This window comes from Botrytis sinoallii (genome assembly GCF_014898435.1).
Source record: "Botrytis sinoallii strain Bc 23 chromosome Unknown BSIN_032, whole genome shotgun sequence".
In the NCBI taxonomy this organism is placed as follows: Eukaryota; Fungi; Ascomycota; class Leotiomycetes; order Helotiales; family Sclerotiniaceae; genus Botrytis; species Botrytis sinoallii.
In genome coordinates, this window is record NW_024066059.1 from 354876 (window position 1) to 382181 (window position 27306).

The 27306-nt window shown below is 44.4% G+C and overlaps 9 protein-coding genes across 9 annotated transcripts; 6 read left to right on the plus strand and 3 right to left on the minus strand.

The window, feature by feature from the left end:
* Positions 1-54: 54 nt before the first annotated feature.
* Positions 55-1661, plus strand: EAF02_011461 (uncharacterized protein; the record flags this gene model as incomplete). Its single annotated transcript, XM_038907508.1, has 5 exons — positions 55-144; positions 195-549; positions 640-1204; positions 1254-1493; positions 1637-1661. The coding sequence occupies 5 exons, from the start codon at positions 55-57 to the stop codon at positions 1659-1661; spliced, it is 1275 nt and encodes a 424-aa protein (XP_038752730.1).
* A 4320-nt stretch (positions 1662-5981) lies between these two features.
* EAF02_011462 (uncharacterized protein) lies at positions 5982-7690 on the plus strand (the record flags this gene model as incomplete). The annotated part of the gene is made up of 3 exons (XM_038907509.1): positions 5982-7121; positions 7227-7435; positions 7576-7690. The coding sequence occupies 3 exons, from the start codon at positions 5982-5984 to the stop codon at positions 7688-7690; spliced, it is 1464 nt and encodes a 487-aa protein (XP_038752731.1).
* Positions 7691-8717: 1027 nt separating this feature from the next.
* EAF02_011463 (uncharacterized protein) lies at positions 8718-11513 on the minus strand (the record flags this gene model as incomplete). Its single annotated transcript, XM_038907510.1, has 5 exons — positions 8718-10365; positions 10426-10739; positions 10801-11032; positions 11088-11437; positions 11496-11513. 5 exons carry the CDS (start codon positions 11511-11513, stop codon positions 8718-8720), a joined length of 2562 nt encoding a protein of 853 aa, XP_038752732.1.
* An 802-nt stretch (positions 11514-12315) lies between these two features.
* EAF02_011464 (uncharacterized protein) lies at positions 12316-13551 on the plus strand (the record flags this gene model as incomplete). The annotated part of the gene is made up of 4 exons (XM_038907511.1): positions 12316-12419; positions 12529-13079; positions 13129-13366; positions 13428-13551. 4 exons carry the CDS (start codon positions 12316-12318, stop codon positions 13549-13551), a joined length of 1017 nt encoding a protein of 338 aa, XP_038752733.1.
* A 412-nt stretch (positions 13552-13963) lies between these two features.
* Positions 13964-14601, plus strand: EAF02_011465 (uncharacterized protein). Its single transcript, XM_038907512.1, has 4 exons — positions 13964-14013; positions 14078-14129; positions 14235-14337; positions 14397-14601. The coding sequence occupies exons 1-4, from the start codon at positions 14007-14009 to the stop codon at positions 14430-14432; spliced, it is 198 nt and encodes a 65-aa protein (XP_038752734.1). The 5' UTR covers positions 13964-14006; the 3' UTR covers positions 14433-14601.
* A 1643-nt stretch (positions 14602-16244) lies between these two features.
* On the plus strand, positions 16245-18195 carry EAF02_011466 (uncharacterized protein; the record flags this gene model as incomplete). The annotated part of the gene is made up of 3 exons (XM_038907513.1): positions 16245-16758; positions 16824-18119; positions 18167-18195. The coding sequence occupies 3 exons, from the start codon at positions 16245-16247 to the stop codon at positions 18193-18195; spliced, it is 1839 nt and encodes a 612-aa protein (XP_038752735.1).
* A 914-nt stretch (positions 18196-19109) lies between these two features.
* EAF02_011467 (uncharacterized protein) lies at positions 19110-20786 on the plus strand (the record flags this gene model as incomplete). Its single annotated transcript, XM_038907514.1, has 1 exon — positions 19110-20786. One exon carries the CDS (start codon positions 19110-19112, stop codon positions 20784-20786), a length of 1677 nt encoding a protein of 558 aa, XP_038752736.1.
* Positions 20787-21119: 333 nt separating this feature from the next.
* On the minus strand, positions 21120-22574 carry EAF02_011468 (uncharacterized protein). The gene is made up of 3 exons (XM_038907515.1): positions 22497-22574; positions 22413-22426; positions 21120-22347 (listed from the first exon to the last, which is right to left on the minus strand). Exons 1-3 carry the CDS (start codon positions 22516-22518, stop codon positions 21424-21426), a joined length of 960 nt encoding a protein of 319 aa, XP_038752737.1. The 5' UTR covers positions 22519-22574; the 3' UTR covers positions 21120-21423.
* Positions 22575-22976: 402 nt separating this feature from the next.
* Positions 22977-26398, minus strand: EAF02_011469 (uncharacterized protein). Its single transcript, XM_038907516.1, has 6 exons — positions 25588-26398; positions 25458-25532; positions 25094-25393; positions 24813-25040; positions 24722-24758; positions 22977-24664 (listed from the first exon to the last, which is right to left on the minus strand). Exons 1-6 carry the CDS (start codon positions 25620-25622, stop codon positions 23696-23698), a joined length of 1644 nt encoding a protein of 547 aa, XP_038752738.1. The 5' UTR covers positions 25623-26398; the 3' UTR covers positions 22977-23695.
* Between the last annotated feature and the right edge of the window lie 908 nt (positions 26399-27306).

Consider the following 27306-nt stretch of genomic DNA (forward strand, 5'->3'; position numbering starts at 1 on the left):
CTTGACCTAGATACACACACGCCTCCGCCGGTCTGTCCATCCCATATCGTCACGATGGCGATCAGCCCCAAAGTGCTCATACCGTTCCTGGTAGCCATGATGCTGGTTACGGGAGTCTGCAATACACTTCTCACAAAATATCAAGTCAGTATACACTTCGAGTCTGTTTCTGTTATCTGCTAACCATCAGCTAGGACAATGTTTGCGTCCGGAATTGCGACAATCCCGATCCCAAGAAACGAGCATTATTCGAGCAGCCGGTCATACAAACGGCTCAAATGTTCGTTGGAGAAATGGGCTGCTGGCTCTTTGTTGGCGCGTTTTCTCTTTATCGCCGCTATGTCGCAAAGAACGCAAAGCCGGAAGAGAATGGTTATGAAGCAGTTAATACAAATGAAGGAGAGGCCGCAGATAACGATGGAGCGAGCATCTTGACAACTTCGACTGCAAAGGCAATGGATGTGGATGAAAACAGATTACCATTGGTGGGGTGGAGAGTGCTGCTGTTAGCCCTACCTGCTATTTGTGATATCTGTGGAACAACTTTGAGTGAGTAGTCCACGTTCCAGATGTCTCATTCATCAACATTTTGTGTCCACAGATCACATTTACCACGCTGTTACTAACAGCACTTCTTAGTGAACGTCGGTCTCTTGTTTGTAGTCCCTTCAATTTACCAAATGACTCGAGGGGCTTTGGTGCTCTTTGTTGGAGTTTTCAGTGTACTCTTTTTGAAAAGAAGGCTTCACTTATTCCAATGGTTCGCTTTGGTGACCGTTGTTCTTGGAGTTGCTGTTGTTGGTCTGGCTGGAGCTCTTTACCAGGATGATAAAGCTGCGCCGTCTTCAACAGCGCTTGTACACGACGCACTAAAGCTAGCCGCAAGAGAAGCCAGAACACCAGAAGCCCTACGCGCTATTATTGGTGTATTTCTAATTGCGGGCGCTCAAATATTTACTGCTTCTCAATTCGTTTTGGAGGAATACATTCTAGAAAATTACGCTCTGGAACCTCTCAAAGTTGTAGGCTGGGAGGGTCTGTTCGGGTTTGGAGTTACAATCTTCGGGATGATCATTCTCCATCTTGCAGTCGGTAGAACCGCAGCGGGAAGATATGGATACTTCGATCTTGTTGAAGGATGGAGACAAATTACACAGTACAAAGCCATTGGAGTCTCAAGTTTGCTTATCATGATTAGCATCGGGTAACTTTTCTCTCTCTCTCTATCTCTTCTTTCTAGCTAACCTGTTCAGCGGCTTCAATTTCTTTGGACTTTCCGTGACCAGAACAGTCAGCGCCACATCTAGGTCGACCATCGACACTTGTCGTACACTCTTTATTTGGATTGTATCATTATTTCTGGGATGGGAAACTTTCAAGTGGTTACAAGTTCTTGGCTTCGTATTACTTGTGTACGGAACTTTCTTGTTCAACGACCTTGTCCGACCTCCTTTGAAGTCCTGCATCGTTCGTGATGTGGATGAGCTCTTGCCGTAAGTTCAATCGAATTTTTCATATCGTCCACCCGTCATTAGATCTTGTCTAGAACCCCTCTTCTTTGTCACGTATTTCTGCAACTCTCATTGGTACTTGTGAGTATTTTTTTGTATGGGCAATTGCTGATTCACAAATTTAGAGAAGAACCTATTGAACATATGTAAATGCTCTAAGGAGCCGCACGGGGAGCTGTGTACAGTACGAGCTTTGTTCGGGGAGAATAGCATTTGGGAGTAGATCAAGAGAATATTAAGGGATCAAGTCAGAGATAGAATCTATATTGATAAATTGCAATGAGAGGCATGCGCGCGTTTTGGTTGGTATCGGATAATGACGGATTGGGTTGGAGCATTAGTTGGAGGCGCAAATGGCGTTCAGGGTTCATATGCATGTAAGCTTGTATGTAAGCCTCAAATTTGTAAGAAATTTGAACAAAAAAATGTTGAACATGTTCAGATAATCTATCTGCACGAGATTGAAATCGGAACGTGACAGTCAGTATAGAAATCAATCTATTCCGTTACCTTGAGGTATATTTTCGGATGCATCGGGCTCGATTAGGTGAGCCGCGGGTATCGCCTTAATTTTAAAGTTGTATGTATGTATGTTGTATGTATGTTGTATGTATGCAGGGCAGGGTAACTTTGTTTGATTCAAGAGGTTCGCGTACTATTTATTATTACTATCCCACTCCTTATTTGTGTGGTGCACTGGTGCGGTGGGATGGTTGGGATTTTGTTCTACCTACCTACCTAGGTTCACTTAGGAAGGAGGAAGGAGGAAAGAGGGGGGGTTTTTGTGTTAGAAGTTAGGGATCGGTTGATTTACCTGCACCGTGGTGTTTGTTTGTTTAATTTTAATTTGATTTTTCTTTTTCTTTTTCTTTTTCTTTTTCTTTTTCTTTTTGAGGGGAGAGGGAGAGGGATAATGATATGTGATGTGATGGAATGTGATGTGATGGATCGTGTGGTTTGTGGTATATATAGTATATAGTATGTGGTATGTATGGTGAGGGGGAAATAGGTAGGTAGGTAGGTAGGTAGGTAGGTAGGTAGGTAGGTAGGTAGGTAGTAGGTAGGTAGGTAGGTAGGTAGGTAGGTAGGTAGGTAGGTAGGTAGGTAGGTAGGTAGGTAGGTAGGTAGGTAGGTAGTAGGTAGGTAGGTAGGTAGATTGGGTTATTTGATGTTGGAGTTTGGAAGTTTATTGTAGGACTGTATATCTGACTATCTATCTGTCTGTCTGTCTAGGTATCTAATCTGTAGAGAATATCATATATATATATACATACATACAGATATACATACATTTATACATACATTTATACATACATTTATACATACATTTTATACATACATTTATACATACATTTATACATACATTTATACATACATACATTTATACACATCCATCTGGATAAAAACGAAAAAACGAAAAAACGAAAAGAATGAAAGAAAAAAGAGAAGAGAAAGAAGAAGAAAAAGAAATCGGTAAATGGACCGAATGCTTGCTTATGGTTGTGATCACTCGTTTTGTGAGGAATGGAATGGAAATGGCTCGTCCGACGTTGCGCTCGAGTTATGTTATCCGATGCTAGGATGGATTGGGGCGTGCTGCGTGCGTGCGTGCGTGCGGCTCATGGTGGTGGATTGATTGTGAGATGTGAGGGAGTGTGGTGTGGTGGTTTTAGCCGCATGGTGGTGTGGGTGGGTGTGAGTGGTTGGATGGGTGTACTTGTGGGTAGAGAGGGTGGGTGAGAGAGTGGGAGAGAAGGGAAATGGAAATGGAAATGGAAATGGATGGGATGGGATTGGGAGGGGAGAGGAAGGGGGTGTTTTGTAATTTGGTGTGGATGAATGAATGAATGAATGGTTGAGGGGTTGAGGGGTTGAGGTTGAGGTGCGGGGTTAGGTGATAGGTCATAGGTTATAGATTATAGATTATACATTATACATTATACATTATATATGATGTGGTATACATTGTTATTTATGTGGTATTAACACAATTGGTGAGATTGGAGGGATAGGATGATTTTGAGTGTATCAAGTGAGATTACTGTAGAGGAGTAGAAGTTTTATGAGATGAGAGAAAGATTTCTAAAGAGTGAGCATCCAGAACGGATGAATAGATGGGGATGAGGATATGAGAGATGAGGATATGAGAGACCTACCTACCTAGACAGGGTGAAGGAAGTAGTTTCGAATTCAATGTAACGGTGAATAATATTAATGTCCATCCATCTTCATGTTCATTCGTCTTTGTCCTATCATGGTTGATGCTGTATGTGCTTACTAGCCAGGTTAGATATTTCTGAAGTTTGACCTAATTCAACCATGAAAGAATGAAGCATTTTCATTTGTGCCTGCCCCCCTCCCCTGGTGAAAAACCAAGACAAGTACAGCCTCAATTCTCGAACTTAACAACAGCCGTTAGTTCCTAGTTGCAGTTCTCTAATCTAACTGGGTAGGTGATTCCACGCAAGAAAGTTCAAGTCAGCGTGGCCGTGTGATACTCGCTTTCGTTGCTCGCTTGAGAATCGAGTTCGAAGAGAGAGGGCAGAGAGAGCAGAGAGGACAGGGCGGGCAAAGAGGGCAGAGAGGGCAAAGAGATAAACCATACTATCAATAACCGTTTGATTTTTCTTCTTTCTTTTTCCCTCTTCCCTTCTAGGCAAACGAATACTACGATGCGGCGCTCTTCAGCGGCGTAAAATCAAAATGCTACCCTATCCACCTATGAGGACAAGCCACACATACACCACGCCTACTTGAGTGAGGTACATGAACATGATATGATGTTAACACTGCTATGTATTCACGGTAGTATGTATTGACTAATATACTCGGCCAGACTTCCGAGGTATACGAAAAGTGCTCTAGATTTCCCCCAGCCCATGGGGTACTCTCGTGACGGCCATGCCGAACAACAATACATAGGTTACGGAGGAGACACGAGAGAGTATTGATACAAGTCTATCTATCTGAAGGGAGCCATTGCACTATACAAGCTGATGATCTGTTGTCTAGTTCTAGCTGGACACTGGCAACATTGGTTAATAATCTACCGGCACGCACTGCCTTCTTTGATACGTAAAGGTTACAGAGAATGCGAAAGGTTTCATAAATAGATGCCGAGTCCTTTGAATCAAATTAGATTACATGTACTTGTACATACCTTAAGTACTTGGTCATTCACGTGCTAATGCTTCTTGTCCTATTACTGTGCTCTACTCTCCTCTCTCATCATATCTCGTCAAGTAAGTTATATTGTAGTAGTATGGATGGATGGATCGAGCGAAAGATACTCCGCATTTCGAAGCGTTCCGATAGATTTGACAGCTACCACACTGCCACCCTACCACCCTACCTAGGTACATTATACATGTTCCAAACAAACCCTGAGAAATCTCAAATTAGAAACTGCTCGACGGCTTTGCCGGTCATGATGCCAGAGGATGCCCCAGCAATATACGTATGCGGGTATAATAATGGTATAATGTACGCAGCACTGGAAAAAGCTGTACTGTGCTACTGATCTGGGTCTATTCTTTCATATTGGACAAGAAAAGCAGCAGCCCAAGATATATCCGTATCCATATCTATCCCAATTCACCCACCCACTCAGATACACAACCCACTCATGACCAGATAAAAGATAATCAAAAACTCAATCAAATTCTCTCCTCACTTGTTTCCTGGGGAAGGAAGGACTTTACCGCACCGCTACTCTTACGTCTTGTCTACATATACACTTGTCTATCTGGCCGCGTACTGTCTTTTCTTGTCTAGTCTACTTTGACATCTGATGTCTAACATCTAACATCTAACAAGCAATTCTCGTAGACTTCTCGTCCTTCAATCTTGTTCTCCACACTTTTGACCAATTTATTTTATGTTTAAACATATTATGCAATTTTGACAAATAATGCATATTGGACATTAAAGAGGGGACTCTGGGGCTCCAGATTTGCGCTAATTCTACGGTCGTCTGAAGTAATCAACGAAGCTAGCTCGTGGGCAGATCTACCGGATCTTCTCTCTATACAGATCGCACACGCTTCATTTTATTCTTCGCTCAACCATACAGTTTTGGCCATATTTATACTATAATTTTCTTTTACCTCTCCTTCTAATTTCACTGTGTATATTTTATTATCCATCCTCGGTCAGCAATATTATTAATCGGCTGAGCGATCCGGGAAAGTACGATTAGAAGCTCGCGCAATATAATCGCAACCTTGGAAGTCAAATTATCCGTTGCAAGAACGAGCCGACAAGTTCTATAAACGATTCGAGCCGCGGCCCTCATTCCCCCACGAATCTATCATCCCATTCGGTACTTGGATGATTCATGCAATCCTATTTACGTCATCTGGCTGTATTCTCTGCTACTTTCGAGTCAATCGGCATCTGCATGCCTTGTATGCTATGAATATCTGCCTGGCAGTTCAATGTATGCGATACGTTTAGTGGCTCAATGGAATTATGACCGAGATCGCAGATACATACTTTGATCCCGATGACGTTGGTCCGCGCGACAGTCCTATATTAAAACCGATGCATATTAATATCAGACCCTCTCCTCCCCCAGAGGTTCATCCGCTTCCTCCCATCAGTCCCGAAGCCGGTCCGGACGGACGCAAGGGGGAGATACGACCTAAGAGTCGCGCTTGTCAGGCTGATGCTGTACTCGTGGGCTTGATGGGTGGAGGGTCACGTCCTGACATTGCGCAGCATGCTGGAAATGAGGCTCTGCCTTCAGACGAGGGTGAGGAAGACGAAAGTCCCATCAGAGGCACGGCGGTAGAAATCCCGGGACGTGATATATCTCCTGGAACGGCCGATCTTGATATTGCCCAGATGGCAGTTGATATAATGAAGCGTACATTTCCGGAGTCTCGGAATAATTCGCTGGGTTCCACTGGGGAAGCTCTTGAAGCTGATCAGGTACCCGCAAATGGCAATGCCAATACAAATTCACAAACACAGTCACAGTCACAAGCACAGGATGTTATAGATATAGAGAGAGTCAGGTTACATTCCATTTCCCATGAATTATATCAAAATGCTATGGTACGGGGAAGTAGCGTAGAGGAAACGCATTCTACCCCACCTAACGATCCTGGAGGTCTTCCACCTATGCTCCACTCTCCACCCCAATCCGGCTCTACAAATAGCAATGGGAGTCAACATATTAAATTACCATCAATAGCTGAATCACTGAAGCAGCTTGTTGAGGAACCACTGCCCAATTCTAATGAAACTTCATACTCCCAATCTCCAGGAAGATCTATCCCCCGATTTCCTCCTGGACCCGGAGTAACATCACCAGCTAACTCTCCAAATGGTCTTCGGAGAGATATTATGTCCCCCTCGGGACCATCATTCAATCAGTTTTCGACGAACAGTTCGAGAAGACTTTCAACGTCTGAAGGACGTCCATACGGTATGACGGCGGATTATAGCAGTGGGAGCAATGCGGAAACGCCAAGTACTGATCAATCAGCTTCAACTCCCGCGACTATGGCCATTGATCGCATGAGTATAGATGGAATTACGAATCCACAGATTGGAGGGTATCAGTGCAACTATCCGGGGTGTGTTGCTGCGCCTTTTCAAACACAGGTACGAATGAGATCATGCTTTTGATGGATTTCTGGATGTTCAAAATAAAGAATTCACATAGAAAAGGTACTTAAACTGTAAGATGCTAATTTCATATACAAATAGTATTTATTAAATTCCCATGCAAATGTACATTCTTCCAATCGACCGCATTATTGTACGGTAAGAGGATGTTCGAGAGCCGAGGGGGGAAAGGGGTTCAAGAGGAAAAATGAAATGATTAGACATGGTTTGGTTCACGAGAGTCCGGGTTATGTGTGTCCTTTCTGTCCGGAAAGAGAGCATAAATATCCAAGGCCGGATAATCTGCAAAGGTATGTTCGAATTTCTCTATTTTTTGGACACGGCGTGGAGGGAGACTTTTGAATGTTGATTGACAATTTGATAATTCTCACGCCTCTGAATGAAATGCAAATAAATGCCTGGATTTTCTTCTAACTTGCAGCTATCATAGACATGTAAGAGCACATCACACAGATAAACATAAAGACGACCCGCGCTTGCGAGAAGTGCTCGCGCAAAGACCGGAAGGTCTGAGTAAAGGCAGAAGGCGTAGAGGTGGCAATTGAAAGCCGCTGGACAGGGCGGGGTAGTGACAGTTGCGGGAGAAGGGGAGCGGGGAGTCAAAAATTGAAAATATTAAAGAACTCATCTATCGGTCTATCTATATATGGGTCGGATTATTTTCTTCACGCTTGATAAAATTGCAATTTGCAGATTCTTCTTGCAATGGGCAAAAGGTCATAAAGCGGAGTGGTGGTGTTTCATTAGGAAGGGAGGCTTTGTTCTTTTTTTTCTTCTTTTTTTTGCGCTGCGTTGCATTTTCTGCGTTTCCTCTGCTGGGTGGGTGAGATTTTATCTACACACCTAGTATCGAACGGCAAGCACGCATAAATTTTTCTCGCTTTTTATGAATTGATGGTTATGGGGTCGGATTCGGATTCGGATTTGGATTTGGATTGAATGGGATGAATGGATTGGATGGATGAATGGAGTATGGGGGTGGGAGGCACTTTTTGATACCAGAAATGGATTTTGGGGGTGTTCTTTTTTTTTGTGCTGTTTTTTTGTCGTTTTGAGTGGATTGGGGATTGGTTTGGATTGGAATGGAATGAAGCCTTCCTCTTTTTTTTGAAGTGATTTTTTTTCTTCTCATCTTGAGGGAATGTGGAAATTGGGAAGGGGAAGAGGGAGGGGAAGGAGGGATATTGGATGTGAGGAATTGGTGGAGGGGTGGATGGACAGATAGGTAGATGGAGATGGAGGGAGGGGTGGACGGATGGACGGATAGATGAGTAAACGGATGGATGCCTGTCTGCTTGGATGGATTGAATAGTAGGATTCTTCGGTTTCATGTCTATACATACTATACACTTACTACCCACTACCTACTGTATACTCAAACTCCAGATTCGCTAAGGGGGCAATCTTAGACTCTAGCCGTCGTGTGTATGTATGCTTGTGTTTTTTTTTTTTTTTTTTTTTTTTTTTTTGAAAAGTGAATTTCAATCACGAGTAGGATAGAAGATGATTTTTTTCTTTATTTTGATTTTTCTTTACTAAAGAAGAGAAAGATGCATACATATACACACCACCCTATCCATCCCCCGTTCCCCAAACCCCAATCTCCACCTTGGAATCACTCAACGCCTCGACAAAAACCTCATCGAACCCCAATCTCCCGCCCAGCCTCTCCACCACCACCCAGATCCCCCCCATGCGATTCATCTCGCTCGAAATATCAATATCCCTCGTGCGGATCCCCGCCGGCACATCGCTGAATTCTCCCTCGTTAGACGACTCCAAAAGGATCTTATTAGGGCCCTGACCCTTCTCAATACTAACCCTAAGACTCGGTCTCGATTTTGTCGGCGGCGGTCGATTTTCCATACTCGTTTTCGCGACGAATCTCAGACGGGTGAGACGGGCGACGGTGATGGGCGCGAGCATTCTATCGATTCCATTTTGGAAGACGAGGGCGGGGAGTTTGGCCACGAGTCTGCCTGCTGTTTCGGCGAGGATGGGTCGGATTTCGCATTTGCTCGAGGATTTGACGCGCAGGGTGAAGTTCCCGATTTCGCCTGCTTGGAAGGTGGAGCAGACGATGGTGTATTTGCCCGCGGCTACGTTGTGTAGTTCTGCCAATGCGCAGCCGCGGCGGTAGTCGCCTGAGCCGCCGACTATGTCGCGGGAATTGATGACGGTGACGCGTTGTCCCGAGGCCCAGATCATGGTTACGTGGACGGCGATGTCTTCTTTGTCTGCTTCGAGGATGAGCATTATATCGGTAGGTTCTGTGATTGTGATACTGAACTGAGGGTTTGAGGGGTAGGATGGAGAGCTGGCGTTGCCACCCGCTGTGCGGGTCGTCCAGGAGCCGGGGTGAGAGGTGCTGAAGGTGTGACTGTCGGGGGCGGAACAAATGGTGAGGGGAGAGCGAGAGAAGAAGGAGAACGAGAAGGAGTATTTTGGGAGAGGGAGGTTTTGTTGCGCGGCTACGACTGTGTAGGAGGTGTTTGCGGGTAGCTCGAACCGCGCGAGAGTTTGAGGAGAGTCGACGTAGGCACCGCGGTGTAGAGCGCCATCGCTTAAGTAGACGCGATGACCGGAGGCGTCAAAGACGTACAGACTGATGAAGCCGAGGGACTTGGATGTGATGCTTTGTGTACTTGAACCTTGAGCAATATCGTGTTCTTCTGTAGTGAAGTGTCGACTGAGCAATACCCAGACAGTCTCTCCTTTAACAGAATGAACGACATATTGAGGGTTTTGAGTAAATGTTCCGATGTTATTAACGAGTGGAATCGTCCAGGAGAGATGGTGATCTTGTCTATAACGAAAGAGTCCAGGGTTCCAATTGAGGTACAAGGATTCGAAATTCTGTATCACATCCTCAAATGCCATCCAAAAAGTACCTGGTTTGGTGGAACTTCTCGATATGTCAGACGCTTCCAACGATTCCCGGAGACCTTCCGTCCAAGTATTGTCTCCTGATGCCTCCTGAACTGGGCTTCGTCTAGGCCCTTTCCAAGCCATACCATCGCACCAAGGATTTTTGACGAGTAATAGTCGTTGAGACCCAGATTCTCTCATGTCAAGAATAGCATAGTCGTGCGCACCAACCAGGCCCAAGTCAGCTTCCTCTCTTCTGGTCAGCTTACCAGTCCCCAATGTAATCATGACATCGCCGAACTCAAAAGATTTATAAATACGCTTCCACAGCAATTCAGACTGAATTTCGTCACTTTATCAATCAATTTGGTCAGTATAGCTTGATGCCTGGGAAAGGGTACATTATCAATACCTTCGTAAAAATATTTGCTCGGGAATCCATCCAGTCATTATCCATAAGTCTGTGCCAGAGTTCGAGCCTGGAAAATCATAGCCGCCTCGCACTTTAAGATATGCTTTCTCAATTAATGCAGGCCATAGCAGCATAGGATTGTTTCTATCCACGACATGAAGGTTGCGAGCTGAACTTGAAGCTGGTAGCCGATCGTCTATTGTGACTTTTCTATAACAGCCATTGAATTGAAGACGGAGTATGTATTTCCCGTTTTTAGATGATCTCGGCCTCTGCTTTTTGATATCATATGGGCGCAGAATGGTATCCAGTACCTGTTAGAAAGAGTCAGTAAACTTAAAGTATGGTCAATATGACAGTCGAAAATGGATGTACCTTGCTGTGACCCTTTCCAGCACGTGCTGTTCCCGCACAAAGACTGGCTACGACGGAGCAATCTGTAGTTATATCCTGGACAAGATCAATATCTTTAGAGGCATTCATAAGAATATCAGTATTTTCCACATCTTTCAGCATTTGAGAAGGAACATCATCCCTCTCGTGGGGTCTCTTCCAACCTGCAAATGTTTCAATTTGATCCTCGGAAAGCTTTAGCTCAGAAGAGTCTCTATTGGAGTCAGTAAACGGTCTCAGTATACTACTTATCGGTTCTATCTACATACGTATATAATGATGCTTCAAAAATCGTGTCATCAGGCTCAGAGGTCCACCGTGGGAAAATAAATCCATGCAATCTTGATCCCTCGAGCAAGATAATTTCTTCATGTTTACTCAAGGTTCGTTCGGATACCGGAGCTTTCAGGAAGATTGAAGCGGGTTTTATAGGCCAAGTGGATGACTTCTTGATCTCTTCCGCCTTCAACATCAATGCTTTGCATTTTCGGTTGATCCTTGCCTTTTCGGCATTCCCAAGTACTTGCTTCGAAACTTCAATATACAACTCAATAGCAGCGATAGAGACTTTCAAAGCTTCCTCCTTGGAGCTACATTTGTCAATGCTCAACTCCGTTTCCTAGCCCCAGTGTCAGAATGACTTGTTCCATCACTCGGATTAATGGGTATTGACGTACAAGAGCTTTGGCTTCCATAATGGCTACAACAACTCTTATAGAGGAATGTTGCTTTGGATACGAAAGTGAGCAGCATATGAATGAGAGGGTTCTCGAACGGTTGATATCAAGCCATATCCCTAAGCAAATGCTCTCTCGTCTGATGTATGGCTTTTCAGACTGCCAGCGGAGACTAGATTCACTTTAAAGATGGAGAAAGAAATATGAGCAAAGTCGTAAGGGTGTTATCTGATCAATCTGGGTTTATGTTTTGCTTGTTTATGTAGTTAAACCAACGGCTTGGATTGTCCTCGTTTCCCATCCGTTTCATCAATTGCAAGAGAGCTGAATGTCCACGTGATACTCGAGATCCATCCCATTAAGGTTGTCAAGGTTCTTGGCATGGAGCAGTGGAAATTCGGTGGAATGATGGAATAAAATGCACGGTCCCATGGCGAATATCCGAGCCGAGGTTTAAGATCGTCACAAACTCCGACACTCGCGCCGCGCATGATAGCAATACATAACGGCTAACTATGAAGAAGGAAGGAATATGATTCAGGAATTCTTCAAACTTAATATCATATCATAGATGTTCATAACCTCCTATTTATCTATCTGGATTTGTGATACATACTTGTGTCTATTATTAATTATTAAAAATTCAAATAAGATATAAAAAAGACCTTGCACTAAACTTATTCCTTTACCTAATAATACCCAGACTCAATATCCATTATTGCTTGTTTGTTTGCTGCTCCATGAAATTTTAAATATAATCGTTCTATATTCCCCCTACTCAAGAATATAAAGTCGGTTCAGTATATTCTACAAATCCAACATGACAGGACAATCAAAAGAAGCTGTTATTCCACCATGGGGTTTGGCAGTTGCTGGAGCTACAGGAGCTGTAATTGCAAATGCTATGGTATATCCCCTGGATATGTAAGTTTTGATCCCCGTTTGCGTGCGCATTCGCAAGGCGGTATGTAATCGTTTGCTTATATTCTACGAATCTGTTGGTACTTTGTGGCTAATATCGTAATTCTACCAGAGTGAAAACTCGCCTGCAAGTTCAAGTCAAACGCAAGCCGACCGATGTAGCACCAACGGGTGACGATGCAGTCCACTATACGTCGACTTGGGATGCGATTTCGAAGATTGTAGCCGAGGATGGAGTTGCTGGACTCTACGCTGGTATCAATGGCGCCTTGATTGGTGTCGCCTCAACCAATTTTGCCTACTTCTACTGGTACTCGGTCGTTCGAACGTTATATCTCTCTTCCCAGAAAGTTCCCACGCCTCCAAGCACTGCAATCGAATTGTCTTTAGGAGCCGTCGCAGGAGCTGTTGCCCAGGTCTTTACTATTCCTGTTGCAGTAGTTACCACTCGTCAACAAACACAAAAAAAGGGTGAAAGGAAAGGGATGGTAGATACAGCTCGGGATGTTATCCATAGCGAAGATGGTTGGACCGGTCTTTGGAGAGGTCTCAAGGCCAGCTTAGTACTTGTTGTTAATCCTGCCATTACATATGGTGCATATCAAAGATTGAGAGAGGTTGTTTTCCCAGGCAAGACAAACCTCAAACCATGGGAAGCATTTGGTAAGTTTGTCAATTCAGTGGGACTCTCGGGATCTAATCGAAATGATAGTATTGGGAGCAATGTCCAAATCCCTTGCAACCATTGTAACCCAGCCTTTGATTGTTGCAAAGGTTGGACTTCAGTCAAGACCACCCCCTTCCAGAGAGGGTAAACCTTTTAAAAGTTTTATCGAAGTAATGCAGTTCATCATTCATAATGAAGGATTGCTGGGCCTCTTCAAGGGAATCGGTCCACAAATCACCAAGGGACTCATTGTTCAAGGTCTCCTAATGATGACGAAAGAAAGGTAAAACTCGGCCCATACAATTTAACCCAAATGAAATTTAATCAAGCTAATACTTTTGTAGGATGGAGCTACTTTTCATTCTTCTCTTTAGATATCTTCGAAAGATTAGATCAGAGCAATTGCAAAAGGCCGCAGATCTTGCAGCGTCGAAAGCCAAGCAAGTTCTACCAGTCATTGCTAAGTAATAAACAAATTCGAGTATTGAGCGAGTAATAGCAAAAATGAGGGCATTGAAATTTCTTTATGGTTTTGGGTAGTAGAGCATTGTAAGTTTTGCTAGGTTTAGCTGGAGTAGATGTGATAGAGCTTGTACTGTACATATACTTGATTGGAAAACAAATTGAATGACATATATGATATTTTTGACCATGGGCCATAAAGATACAAATTCACATGATAACCCTTCAATGTAAAGTAAACGGAATGAATACCGAGTAGCTCGAGTTGCGTCTAGACTTCGATGCAAAAGGGCGAGTGGAATTCCAGCGGGGGAAGCTAGTCGTATTCACGTGATTAAATCGAAATTTAGGCGAGCAACCGCCGCACCAAGATCATTTTGGAGGAAAATTAATTCCCTCTTCTACGATACGAAATCGACCACCACAACAATCCAACAGACTGCTAATTAACAACAGTCGCAATGGCGAGTACGTTACAGTCCCAATATATGGCAGCCTCACAGTTCATTGTACTGATTTTGCCCCTTTTTAGAATCCAAGAACTCGTCCCAACACAACCAGTCGAAGAAGGCTCACCGTAACGGGTACGATTCCCTATATATTATCGCGATCAATAACCGCAAATTCCGTCTACTTCAGTTAACAACCGGTTTTGGATGAATGGGGGCTAATTTTACATCGACGCGCAGTATCAAGAAGCCAAAGACCTCCAGATACCCATCCCTCAAGGGTACCGACCCCAAGTTCAGAAGAAACCACAGACATGCTCTCCACGGCACAATGAAGGCTTTGGTTCGTCCTCCTTCCGATCATCAGCTTCCGTCGCATTCGAATACTGACTATTATTACAGAAGGAGTTGAAGGAGGGCAAGCGTGAGACCGCATAAATTTGATAATATCTTATTTTATGGGACTTGGTTGTGGCAGTAGTTGCATTCCGATGTTTTGCTCTACAGGGAAGTGGAAGCAAGCCGACGACATAAACCGGGATTAGACACTGGGGGCGATAGTTCTATCCATTGAATCAACACAAGCTACACCATCCGACGTACCTCAAATTTCAACTTGTGAGGTTAAGTGAAAATTGGCCCTTTCTCCAATGACTCCCTCCCCTTTACCCTATTCCCTTTCCACCCCAAATTCGGTTCCCCCATGAACAATCATCAATACAGGCATTTGTGTGTACAGCTTTTAGAGCCATTTCAATGCTCTCTAGCTGAAAGGATATTTTCTTTTCGTGCCAAGATTAAACACCAGATCCCTTCATTACCAAACACTTTTTCTCAATACTCTATGAGGCAATGGTGCATGACGAAGGGGTTACAAATCAAATCGTGGATATCAGATGTCAAGTCATAGTACTTAGGATGACTTCATTTATGAGATTGCATTTAACATGCATCGGATATTTTGGGGACTTTGGGGGTTAACTAGCCACAGGCAGGTATTTTTGTTTTGCCCCAGTGATAGGACTTGATAACCAATATAATTCGATTCTTTCCTCTTCAATCACGATCTAGAATTGCCTAGGTATCCCGGATGATGGCTACCTAGGAAGATGTATGAAATGTGAAGTGAACGAAGCTACAAGTGAATATACCTACCTAGTGCCTCCAGCTACCTACCTACCTACCTAGGTAATGAATGGACCTCGAGATGGAGATGGCTTCATTCCTTACTACAACCTGGGATTTAATTTGAAACCCAATTATCTATGTTGGTGAATTTGAATGTGAAATAGAACTTTTTTCTTTATTCATCAACGGCGATCTGGCATTGGCTGGTGGTTCTGCTTTTTCAAACATTGTCCGACTTCCGCGGTGAATCCCTTTTTACGTACCTACTCGAGTAGCATACCTAGCAATCATAAAATGTCCAATTGTACTTCCCTCGGGGATTTTCCTACCTAGTACTTTTTGATGAGCTTATTGCTCCGCCGCATCTACTCAATTCGAAACGTTACTTTTTGCCCCCTCCTCTTCACGAAGAACAAAATAAAACGTTGAACACAAGCCTCTCTATCCATTTTATCTATTATACGAGTACTTCGTAGATAGCTAGTACCTACCAAGTATCGACGTACTTATTACATCTATAGAATAATCCTTGAATCAGGATAACACTCGACTCAAACTCGACTCGACTCGACTGAACTCAACTCTGTACTCATAACTTACTCTGTTCCTGTGTGAAGAGTACAATATCAACCAGCAACGGTCGATTCGGCACTCTTTGGACCTTTGGTAATCTGGAAATCTGGAAATCGGAACCAGGAACTCGAGTTATCCATCTCTCTCGTCTTTCATCCATTCTCTCAGCCTGACTTCGGAGCTTCTTACAAGTTACTACCCAAAAAAGTACCTGAACCCGGAGAAATCCTTCTCTATTGGTTCACTCCCACCCACTTCCAATCCACCATAAACTTACTTAACAAAATACACGAACCTATCCTGCACTTTGATTTGGTTCCTCAGCAGGTCCTGCAGGTAGCAATCAAGCGCATCGGTATTTACATTGGAGCACATCTTTCTAATTTTGGGGTCGAGGCTTTTGACTGGGAACGAACTTGCAATCTTCCTCGCATTGACATTCGTCGGCTGTGTTTCATATTTTCCCCCATTTCCCCCCAAAGCGAATCTCCAATCTTTTTTATTACAGCATCTCGTTTTGAAGCTACATTTTGAACAGTTATGCTCAATATGTCGGCCGGACACATCATAGGCAATCGCAACAGCACTCCTGTCGAGTCTACAAATACTTCATCACTTCGACCTCCATCTTCACGCGCTGTCGGCTCAGGTCATCACCTTCGAGCTTCTGCAGACATGGCTGGATATTCAGGTTCACCATCTGCTAGCCGTGGCCAAGCTCGACCTTCATCCGATTTTTATGGTACTCAACAAATGCAGGGTCAGGGTGTCCCTGAGAATGATACTGATTTGGAAGCTCAGCAATGGATCGCCGACATTGACCAATATGAGAATACTTTGGAAGAAATGGCAGCTGCAACTTTGGATCAAGACTTTAAAGATGAGTTGAGTGCAATAGAACAATGGTTCCGGGTTCTGAGTGAGGCCGAACGAACCGCTGCTTTGTATGCTCTACTTCAACAAACAACCCAAGTACAGATTCGCTTTTTTATACAAGTTTTACAGCAGATGGGCAAAAACCATCCAATGTCTGGTGTGTTGTCACCCGCAAACTTCGACAAAGGTTAGTCTCAAAACATCTCGGCTTCACACTTTTCCTGAGGCCTAGCTAACATTTGTCTACTCCAGATCCTATGTCAACTCGACTAAACGATGCAATGGGCAAGCTTGGTGGTGATGGCTCAAGAAATTCTATTGGCCGTCCTCCCGCCACTCCGTCTACAAAGAGACACTCTGTCCTAGACCCATCCATGATAAACAATATGTTTCCAGATGCTGCGGCAGCTATTGCCAGCAAAAAGGCTGAATACACTCAGAACTGGGGCAATCCTCCTACCTCAAACAGAAACAGTGCAGCCTACGACAACCGTGCCTCTCTCACCGCACCTGTCATCGCTGGTCTTGGAGACTCGACGGACAATACCGCACCTCCCGCCTCACCATGGGGATCTCGCAGTAATGACCAAGCAAACAGGCCCAAGTCATCTTCGGGACAAACACCCATGGGCCAGTTTATGCAACCGCCACCCTCCGCTGGTGGCTTGCGCTCTCCCAGACCCACTCAAATTCAAGGCTCATCTAACCTCCAAAATACTGTAATCAACGCTCCTGACAACACTGGCTCTGATATGCCACTACTTTCGCCATATAATGCAGGGAATGGAAACTGGGCCTCGATGGTCAACACACCAATGGTCCCCAATTTCAATGCGTCGAACAGCAACACTGATATGGTCGCAAACGCTACGGCTATGAAATTAGCGGCCCTTTCTACAGTCAACAATCGATTTGCCTTGGATGATGTACGAAAGTACCGCCGTGCCAGATCAAACGATGGTGGGCAGGTTCCACCTTCTCCCGGTCTTCCCAACAATATGCCAAACGCTAACGTTGTCATGATTAATGAACACGGACAAATAATGAGTCGAGACCAGGTCTTGGGGCTTCAAGCTCAGCAGCAGCATTCTTTCGGCGGCAGGCAGTCTAGGCCAAGCTCTCCAGGTTTGGCCATGCAAGGCGGATTTGGTCAAGTCAATTTCGCATCTCCACAGAATAACGGCTTCTTGGCCGCATACGATGGAGCCTCACCTCTACTCAACAATGGCATGAGTGGCTTGAGTCTCAACGCATTTGGTATGGGACAGCATGAGGGGTATCTCTCTGATCATAGTGAAATGGCGCGGGGTAGATCGCCACGTGGAAGAAGGGGTAGCTCAAAGCCCCCTGAGGATCCTACCGATCCTAGCCTTCTTCAGGATATTCCCAGCTGGCTGAGAAGTTTGAGATTACATAAGTACACCGATCAGCTTAAGGATATGAATTGGACCGAGCTTGTGGAACTAGATGACGAGGCATTGGAGAAGAGGGGTGTCAACGCGCTTGGAGCGAGAAGAAAGATGCTCAAAGTGTTCGAGCAAGTTAAAGGTAAGAATCTTGCAAAAACCTCAGAGTGAAGCTAACAATCCTTTTAGCTGCGAAAGCGGAGGGTAAGCTCTCGTAATTGGATTTCATTATTTTCTACTGTTTTCACGCGAGCTTTTCGATTTGAGTTTCAAATTGTAATTGAATACGAGAATACGGAAACAACAGGTTGGGCAATTCATCCGGTTCAAGAATGTGGATATGAATGATGTTGGATTTTTTTCACAAGCTCTACAAACACACAGCTTGGATGAATCCTGAAATACACAATTCAAATTCGTATCTTGAATCACTCCAAATAGTTATAATCATGTAATGCGAACACTCATCTATCTATGTATCTTTCTTTGTACCATTTAGTCTGCACATATATTTCATTCCATAGAATGCACTCATCCTCTGGCTTAAATCTCTACGTCTACATGCCTCCTTCGTAAATGCTTCTACCTTGACCACCCTAGCACGTGATGCAACTCACATCACGATTTTAATAAACACAAGAAGATAATTCTTGGTCAGTCTCTTTGAAATCTCTAGTAACACATAGCTCTCTACGGAGTAAGTAAAAACTAGAAGACTACCGTTATTAGATGCGAAAATACGAAATACGAAATACGAGAATACCAAGTCCCCTCATTCGCATTCTTCCGCTGATCAAGTTTTTTTACGTGGAGTTAAGAGGCCGCTAAAATTTTAAGTTTACCATGCATAACCCCTGAATCCCCATCTCCCCCCAAAATGGCTTGTAACTCTGATAAGCTGGACGGATCGCGCAAAGCCTAGAACTCTTTAAATCACTGGGCAGTCGCATACCCGTACACAGATTCATGATGCGACTTTATTTACTTCTTTCTCTGATTCAAACTCCATTTTCCTATGCTCATGTGTTCAGTATGACTTAATAGAGATTGAAGAAGCAAAAGTCTTTCGTTGCATTTTTCAACACATTATTGAGACAGTGTTTCGATACCCATATCAACCGATACATTCTTCATGGCTAACCATGACACTTTCGCGGCTGGTGGCGATAATCATGCAATGACCAGTACCAGTGCCAATGCCAATACAGCTTCGCCTTCAGCGAATTACCCACGCCAAGATGGACAGTCTAGTATCGAACCAAGCGTCTTACCATTCCCCCTTCTAGAGGGATCTTCCCCCCCAAATCCATCGTCTACCTCCAAAGTCGAAGAGCAAGGAACTACTCGAAGTAGAGGACCATCAAGCACATTGGGCAGTATTCGGCGAGTTTCTAGAGTATTTGAGGAATCGAACCCACCGACGGGATTTTGTATTGCATCGGGGCAAATCGCATCGCAGGTACCTTCGATAAGCGATATCAGAAGAGGAAGTTTTGGCGTCGAGGGTTGGTCGAGCGAGGGACAGGTGCGAGAAATACAGAGACGGACAAGCTCTTCTCGAAGCACCATTTCACAATTGGGAGACCAGCATCAGAGTAGGAGAAAGGATTCGACCGCTATGAATACGTCCGATCACATCCCATCGGGTACGGAAACCAAACATGATGTTCTTCCCGAAGCCCCAGAGGAAGAGGATCGTACACAAGCGCATGCAGATCTGAGAAGTACTTCTACGACCTCACATTCAGACGTCAAGAATAAAGTGCTTGTGAAACCGAATTCGAGTGTTCGGATTAGCAGCGATACAAACCGCGCGTCTCACAATGCGAAGATAGACGATGAATATCGAACGACTCCTTTTGATAATGGATATCAATTTCCGCCCAAACACTCATGGCAAGTTTCCACGGCCATATTTTTCAAAGCCTTTTGGAAATTCTTCATCACTCCTGTGGGATTTCTCGTGGACGGTTATGGTTTGAATGTGGTTGCGTGGGGTGGCATGCTCTTTTTACTACTCTGCAATGCTTCGCCCGCCATGTGCAAACCCACTTGCAACGATATCAATTCTCCCCGACGCATCTGGATCGAAATCGATTCGCAAATCCTCAATGCTCTTTTCTGCGTAACGGGATTTGGAACCATTCCCTGGCGCTTTCGCGATCTCTATTATCTGCTTCAATACCGCATCGGAAAGAATGAGATGGGACTGAGAAGATTGGCTGGGATAAATAGATCCTGGTTTCGTCTCGCGGGTTCTCCGTCCTTGTCCCCGGAAATCGGACCTTCTCAACTCGACGCCCACGATTCCGATACTCCTCTCCCTCAATCCAGCCTTGCATTTCCCCTTTCAAAGTCTCCGGATGCGCCACTGACGGGTGTTCGAGCCCCCGCTACCGCCATGTGGAAACTCGATTTTGTGGTCTGGACCATGGTATGGAATACCTTTCTGCAAGCCGTCCTTTCGGGTTTCATGTGGGGACTCAATCGGTACGATCGTCCGTCGTGGAGTACGGGACTTTTTGTGGCGCTTGCGTGTATGGTTGCGGCGGCGGGTGGGATCATGTCGTTTGTGGAGGCGAAGAAAGTCAAGGCGATTGAGGGCGTGCCGGTGAGTGAAGAGGACAGAGAGAGATTGAGGATGGATAAGGAATTGGGGGTGTTGCATTATAATAATATCAAAGATGAGGGACCGAAGGAAAAGGAGAAAGAAGGAAAGGGGAAGAGAACAAAGGGAGAAAAAAGCAGAGCGGAGGAAGCGAGGATGCAGGAGAGTATTGAAGAGGGTGTTGCCCAGGTTGTTAGGTAGCGAGGGCGTTTGTGGGTTATTTGGGGGTTTGGCTTTGGGGTTCTGATCATGGAATAGGTAGGCTTTGTGGTGTGTGAATACACCTACATATATTTATTCATACGTACTCATGATAAACGTACATACGCATGAAGCGATGGGTTTGGGAATTGAGGAGGATAGTGTTTAGTGTTTATAAGTAAGCGTTTTGGCGGGTGGCATGAGTACATGCATGATTTTTCAATATCCATATACAATAGGATAATATGATGTTTCCCATGGGAAAATCGGATAGTTTCTGAACTTTATAAGTTTTTGCAAGATGGCGCCGGTGATGCGGTGGAGGAGAGATGTATGTTTGTTAGCTTATCAATGATTTATAACACAAATAAGAAGTTTGTTTAAAACGTAGAAAAGATGGCTACAAAAACAATCCAGCCAGGTTTCCTGGCAACAAATTCCATTTCATTGACGTTGCGTTATGTTATGTTGTAGCTTTTTTGACTCGTATGCTCCGCTCACAAATCAATGCATTGTTAAGTTCCATCCGCGTAAAAAGTTCCAGTAATGCTAAGTCGATGATATTCGACCAACCTAGAAGTTCCAATTCAACCTGATGCGTATCTTCTCTCGAAATCTCCATCGCCAGTAACATCCCTCAACCAGACATCTCTAAATCTCCACCTCCACCACCCTTCTTCTGCTCCTCCGCTCTCGCCTTTGTCTTATTTTTTGCTTGTTCCACCCATTCTTCATATGCCTTAGGTCCCTCTTTCAATTTATCCCCTATTACACCCTTCAATACTTCCCCTGCAAATCCTACAAAATTATGTCTTCGTAAAGCATTTTCGAATTGCCACTCATTTCTCTTCTGTTCCTCCCTCATCAACAACTCCACGTCACCCATTTCCCTCGCCCTAACCCTCAAATCTTTTACCATCGCCAATAGATTAAATCGTATCTCCGTCGCTGGATATCTTTCTATTCTCCTCTGTAAAACTGGTATAACCTTCTCTGGGAATTCTTCAACAGTCGACGCTCCATGAGATATAGGCGCAGGTTGTAGACCATCTAATTCATAGAGCGTACCATTTATAGACGTATAAGCAATGAAATGATAAACATCTCCATCCTCATCTCTCGACGATCGTTGCGTCTCGTCAACAAACGGACTTGACCTAGCGAAACTGTTATGAACATCTCTAATCAAATCGCTATTACTGAGCGCGTCTCCTCTGAATTCTGCCGGGAACCCCGCTGTGAAGTCTTTGAATTCGCGAAGGGGAGTGCCAACATCTATTTCTCCATCTTTATTCAGGAGGACCGAGAGGAGTGCTTGGGTGCCACAAGCATTTTGTATAGTTTGTGCCGCGAAAAAGAGATTCTCCGCAGCGGGATAATCGTAGGAACCATCTTTGGGCGTGCCATCTTTATTGGGGGCTTCACCGACGGGATATTTGAAGAGAAAGATGACGCCATAAATGGGAGAAAGTTGGCGGAGATAATCAGAATCGAGCGCGATCAGTTCTTCGAACTGTACATCTTTGACCCCGAGGTTATCGAGAAGAAATGTAAAGACTCCCTGTAAGAGGAAGATGTTAATTGTCTGTTTGCTCTGAACCAGGAATTATGTTGTAGGCTTCTTACTGCGTCAGATTCGACTGGAGTGGAATGTTAGTATCCATGGTATTTCTATTTAAATGTTGGTGATATATCAAGTGCAACACTTACTAGTAGACCAACCACCACTCATATTTGCTATAGTTTAATGTACAAGACGTGTGGTGGGAAGGAAATGGTTTTGAATTATAACTTTCCAAACATTTGAAGCTCAAGCTTCCGAAACTAGGTAAGCTCCAGGTGCGACGAATTACGTCTTGCCGCTAACATTGACGCTAAGCCCCTCCACACGTGATTGCACCCTGCTGCCCCCGGTGAGGTGCCAAGTGAGACGAGAATTGTGTTGGTAAATTGAAAAGTAGGGAGTAGATGCACGTCATATTTAACGTCGATGCGTTTCTGTAGATCTTTGAATTTATACATAATTGTGGAGAGGAATATATGGGTATATTGAGATCTCGACCTAATAACTTACTTTTTCTTGGAAGCTGACTGCATGCCTAGGGAGGTAGTTTTCGCGGAAGGGGAAAGATATCAGACAGGTCACACATCATTGAGCAGATCACTTGGAGATTTCCACAACACCAGGGGTTTGTTAATTTAATTGATTGATTGATTGATTTCCTGGCAGATTAATCTGATGGATTATCTAGACACATTATCATTGCAACCCCAGACGTTTGCAAATCTAATCCTGATCGCACTACACACGAGATAGCTACTATTCTTAACTGTAACGCCAACTGATTTTTATAGCCACTTATGGCTATTTATTGAGCCCAAAAGCTCAGCCCAATCAATAATTCCTCCAATTCTCAAACCCAATCCAAAAACGCCGCCCAATGCAAGATGCTGTATTGGTATATAAAGGATCGTGGGTGCTGGTATTCGTACAAGAATGCATAGCGAAAGAAAATCGTAAACTTCGTGAATCATTGGTCGGATATAAAGGAGAGTCGTTAGGATGATGTAGATATTAAAAGCAATACTTAAGGAGATCCATAAAGTGTAATCTCGTAAAAACTCGACGGTGCGCGCGTATTCGCATATTCAAAAAGGGGAATTCGGGGATAATTTGATATTAAAGCTCGCGGTTTTTTCCCTTGGGATCCACCGGAGTGTTGTCGTATTGAGAGTGAGGTAAATGCTGAGGATGATAGGTATAAGGTTGAAATTGAGGTAAATGCTGCATGTGTTGCTGCATATGGTCGGAGTGTTCAGTTTTGTTCTGGTCCGCAGATGACCTGGGCTCGAATGAAAGATGATGTAGTGGTCCTGGTCGTAAATGTTAAATCGCCTTCGTTCGAGGTTTATATCCACACGGTCGGAAGCACAAACCCGCCGAAATTGGAGCCGGAGCCCTGTCCCTCATACAGAGCAAAATCTTCCCCATGCTCGCTGTAGACCGTTGAACCCTCCCCAAAATTCGAAGATGCCGGACTATGGTACCCGCCATACCCACTTGGCGATGGGATTCCCAAGTAATGATTGGCGTATGGATCGAGAGTTAATGGCGGAATGGCTGCAGAAGAGATCGGATCTGGCGGCATAGTCATGATATGCTCTTGGCTGTAGGTGAAAGCTGGATTTCCGTAAGGAGACATGGTGTTAAAATTGTCCTCCATACCGTAACTATGATGTGAAAATGTCGGGAAAGAAGCTGTACGCTCTGGCTGAACCCAACCCATACGACTTCTAAACATTGAAACCATATCAATGGGGTATTCCATAAGATGAAGAGGTGTTTGCATGTTGGAATCAGAAGTTTGCGAAACGTTGATGGAGAACAATCGGCGAGCGATCTCTTCGATAGGTCCCAAAGAAAGACTGCCAAAATATGCTGCTCCGACCTCAGGGAATAGAGGTTCCACGACCAAAGCAATGGTATAGTAATGAGCAAGGATGACTAGCGCTGAAGGCGATCCGCGTGTTTGCTGCAAGAACATAACCGGTAGCCAGAATAACCAAGCTCGAAGTGGATTGAGCATCTCGAATCGCTGGGCGGCGGTATGGGATGGAGATACCTTTCGGACACCTCGAACAAAACTCATAAGTTGTTGAATGGCCTTGGTGTCTTCGCCGTGACTCTTCAAATGGACCTCAACCTTTTGAAGTTGAGCATAGGCGCGTTGCAATGCATCCAAATCTTGCTTGCGTGGTTGACTGAGTTTCTTCTGGCCGGGCGCTGGAGATGGCGGTGCGGTTGGGAACGTACTTTGCTCTGCAATAAAATCACCGAACTGAGATTCCATTTTCCAGGGTTGCATAGCGTCGATGACCTATTAGATGTTAGTTGATACTGAAATATGACACCCAATATTAGTTGTATTCCATACAGATGAAGTCCCATGCATGAGCTGGGTCCAACCACGCCTAAGTTTGTGTTAGCTTTATATTCTTTGGATAACCGCTTTGTTGATAACTTACCATTCCGTTGCTTGCCAAGAAAGGAGAAGTGAAGCTCCCAAGACTGCATCTGAATTTTGACGAGAAAACTCTCCAATAGCTTCGTGCAGGCCTTTGAGAGCAATACCACGATGAATATATGCCATATTTGCTGTGAGAGGGCAGTCTGTCAACCAAGCTAGATGAGTTGCAGACAAGGCGAGTAAAGCGTGCATGACGAAAGGATAGCTCGAACCAATCTTAAGCAAGCTAAAAGCTTGATTAGCATGTCAAACATTTATTGTGAACGCGGTTAATCTTACAGTGGAATCTGTCGAGTCCAAATAGTGAAATTTCCTGCGTCGTGAATGCTGAGCTCGCTGGAAACAGAAGCAACATGATGAATGAGGCGAAGGTCTTCGAAGTTGAAATACTGAGGGTTGGGAGCTGGATAGATGTATAGATCAGGGAAGGGAAAGTTCCCGGTCTGTTGCCATCGCTCGATGTCTGCTTCAATCTCCGGGGTCCATAACAAGTCTGCTTTCTCGGGCGTGGCAGCTCGTTCCTCCTGTACTGGCATATCCATATATGGACAGCGACAGTTATGTTTCGTACAGTTTCGACTAAAATATTATCAGTATCGAAGCTTCTTCAAGTCATAAGATGGTTTGTTTTCCATCGACATACCATTGAGGAAAGTTCTCGTCGCAACGGATGTGTCTACGTTTACAGGTTTCACAACCCTTTCGAGATTTGGTATGACTATTTCAAGTTCAGTCTATGTCCACAAAGGTATTGCTCGAAGTGTATTTCTTACCTCCTACGAGGGGGTCCACCTCCAGGTCCGGCCATTTTGAATAAGGCTTGGGGAAAATAAGAAGTTAAAAAAAAGTGAGTAAATAATTGACGACGAAGGCTTGAACGAGTGAAAGCCAACGTCGAAACGAGGTTGAAAAGGTAAGGTCAATAGGATATATAGAAAGCTAAAAAGTTTATATGTTGCGGGAAAGAGGCAACAGAGGGGAAGGTACTAGAGATCTAAAAGGTCTCCGAGGCTGCCGGATATATGCAAGCTTCACAGTTTTGCAAGCGAGTGTAATGGTAAGGCTGCAAGAGCCAGCCGGGTTCAATATCTTCTTGAATGACAAAACAATCAGATCTAAAGGCGCAGCGGCTGAACGCAACGTAACTGTATTCCGATGTCGAGGTGAGCTTGGACAGACTTGGAGCAGCAAGTAAGCATATAAGCTGGGTATGTCTTTAAGGATCCGGAAGATCAAGGGAGAATCCGGCCTGATATAATCGTCACACAAAGAGTAGTGATTGCGTAGCGATTGTGTGGGTTTAAGTTGTTCAACGAAGGTATGTTGTGAGTCAAGGCTGCGAAAGGGATTTCCTCCGAAGGCTTGCCTTTTAGGTTTTTGGGAGAATTAGGGCTGAGTGAGGACGACACAAAAGCGAACGGAAGGAGCCAACGAGGGCTTCCTAAGAGTGATACACACAAGCGAATGTGGTGGGAGGGATGAGTTGCAGCGAACGTGAGGGCTGAAGTGTGTTTGTTTTCTGGATGATCCTGATGCGAAAGGGAAATATCAAAATCATGAATTGGCTGGCGATGCCAGCATTCTAATAGCAAAAGGCGTCCTTGCCGGGAGTTTGGCAGAATTGATGGAATAGGTATAGCTCTCAGCACAGCCAAGGTACCCGGGATGCGGAGCGCTTGAAAGCCTGCATGTGTAGGGCAGGGTAGTGTGGTACGGATTGTCTAGGATGATGATGATTTGGATTTAGTATGGTCAGGATTGGATGGTATGGTGGAGATGGTAGGAAGGGTAATGGTTAGTAGTGTATGATAAGTGTATGGAAATAAAATCTTTTTTTTTTGGCTGAAATAGGCAAATTTAGGTCAGGTGGAGTGGAATCAATTGATTAGTGAGTATTCTCCCGTAGTAATCATCGAAAAACTCAAGAATTAACTACTGGTGGGAACTACAACAGTTCCAAGGGGCAGGCAGACATTAGCATCTTTAGTAGACGATTACCTAGCAAACTGCATGGCAGGTTCTGCCATGGCAGATTCTGTCATGCCGCCATGGAATTCTCTGCTGTAGTCTACTACCTGGGCTAAGAGTGCACTATCTCATTATCACCGGCTCTCCACTATTTTTTTCATTGCTCCAGTATCTATTTTCATAACGAGGAGGGCAAACAAACAATCCTGGGTGCCACAAGGAGGAAGATTTTGACTGTATCAGTGTGAGGTCTTGGATTGATCAGGTAATAGTCAAGTACCAGTATCGTTATTAGTTATAGAGTAATAGTATATAGGCTGTATAATACCAAGGAATTGGTGAGGTTTCTTTTAGTAAGATAGATGTAATGTGTTCAAAAAAGGTCAATGGGGGCAGGGTAACGGGGGGTACCGAAGAATGGAACTGGTTTTCTATCGATTTCGGCTCCGATAAACAATATTGATCTCTTTTGGGGGCGGAACCACCACAACTAACCAGGTGCTTTGACAGTTTGCTGGATTTGA

What these genes read in the sequence shown, in the direction of transcription:
- EAF02_011469 (XM_038907516.1), bottom strand. Translation starts at nt 25,622, where the DNA reads ATGGCCGGACCTGGAGGTGGACCCCCTCGTAGGAG. An exon ending in GGTGGACCCCCTCGTAGGAG is followed by an intron (nt 25,533 to 25,587) that starts GTAAGAAATACA and finishes AACTTGAAATAG; the next exon opens with TCATACCAAATCTCGAAAGG. An exon ending in GACGAGAACTTTCCTCAATG is followed by an intron (nt 25,394 to 25,457) that starts GTATGTCGATGG and finishes ATAATATTTTAG; the next exon opens with TCGAAACTGTACGAAACATA.
- EAF02_011468 (XM_038907515.1), bottom strand. Translation starts at nt 22,518, where the DNA reads ATGAGTGGTGGTTGGTCTACTA.
- EAF02_011465 (XM_038907512.1), top strand. An exon ending in AAGAAGGCTCACCGTAACGG is followed by an intron (nt 14,130 to 14,234) that starts GTACGATTCCCT and finishes ATCGACGCGCAG; the next exon opens with TATCAAGAAGCCAAAGACCT. An exon ending in ACGGCACAATGAAGGCTTTG is followed by an intron (nt 14,338 to 14,396) that starts GTTCGTCCTCCT and finishes CTATTATTACAG; the next exon opens with AAGGAGTTGAAGGAGGGCAA.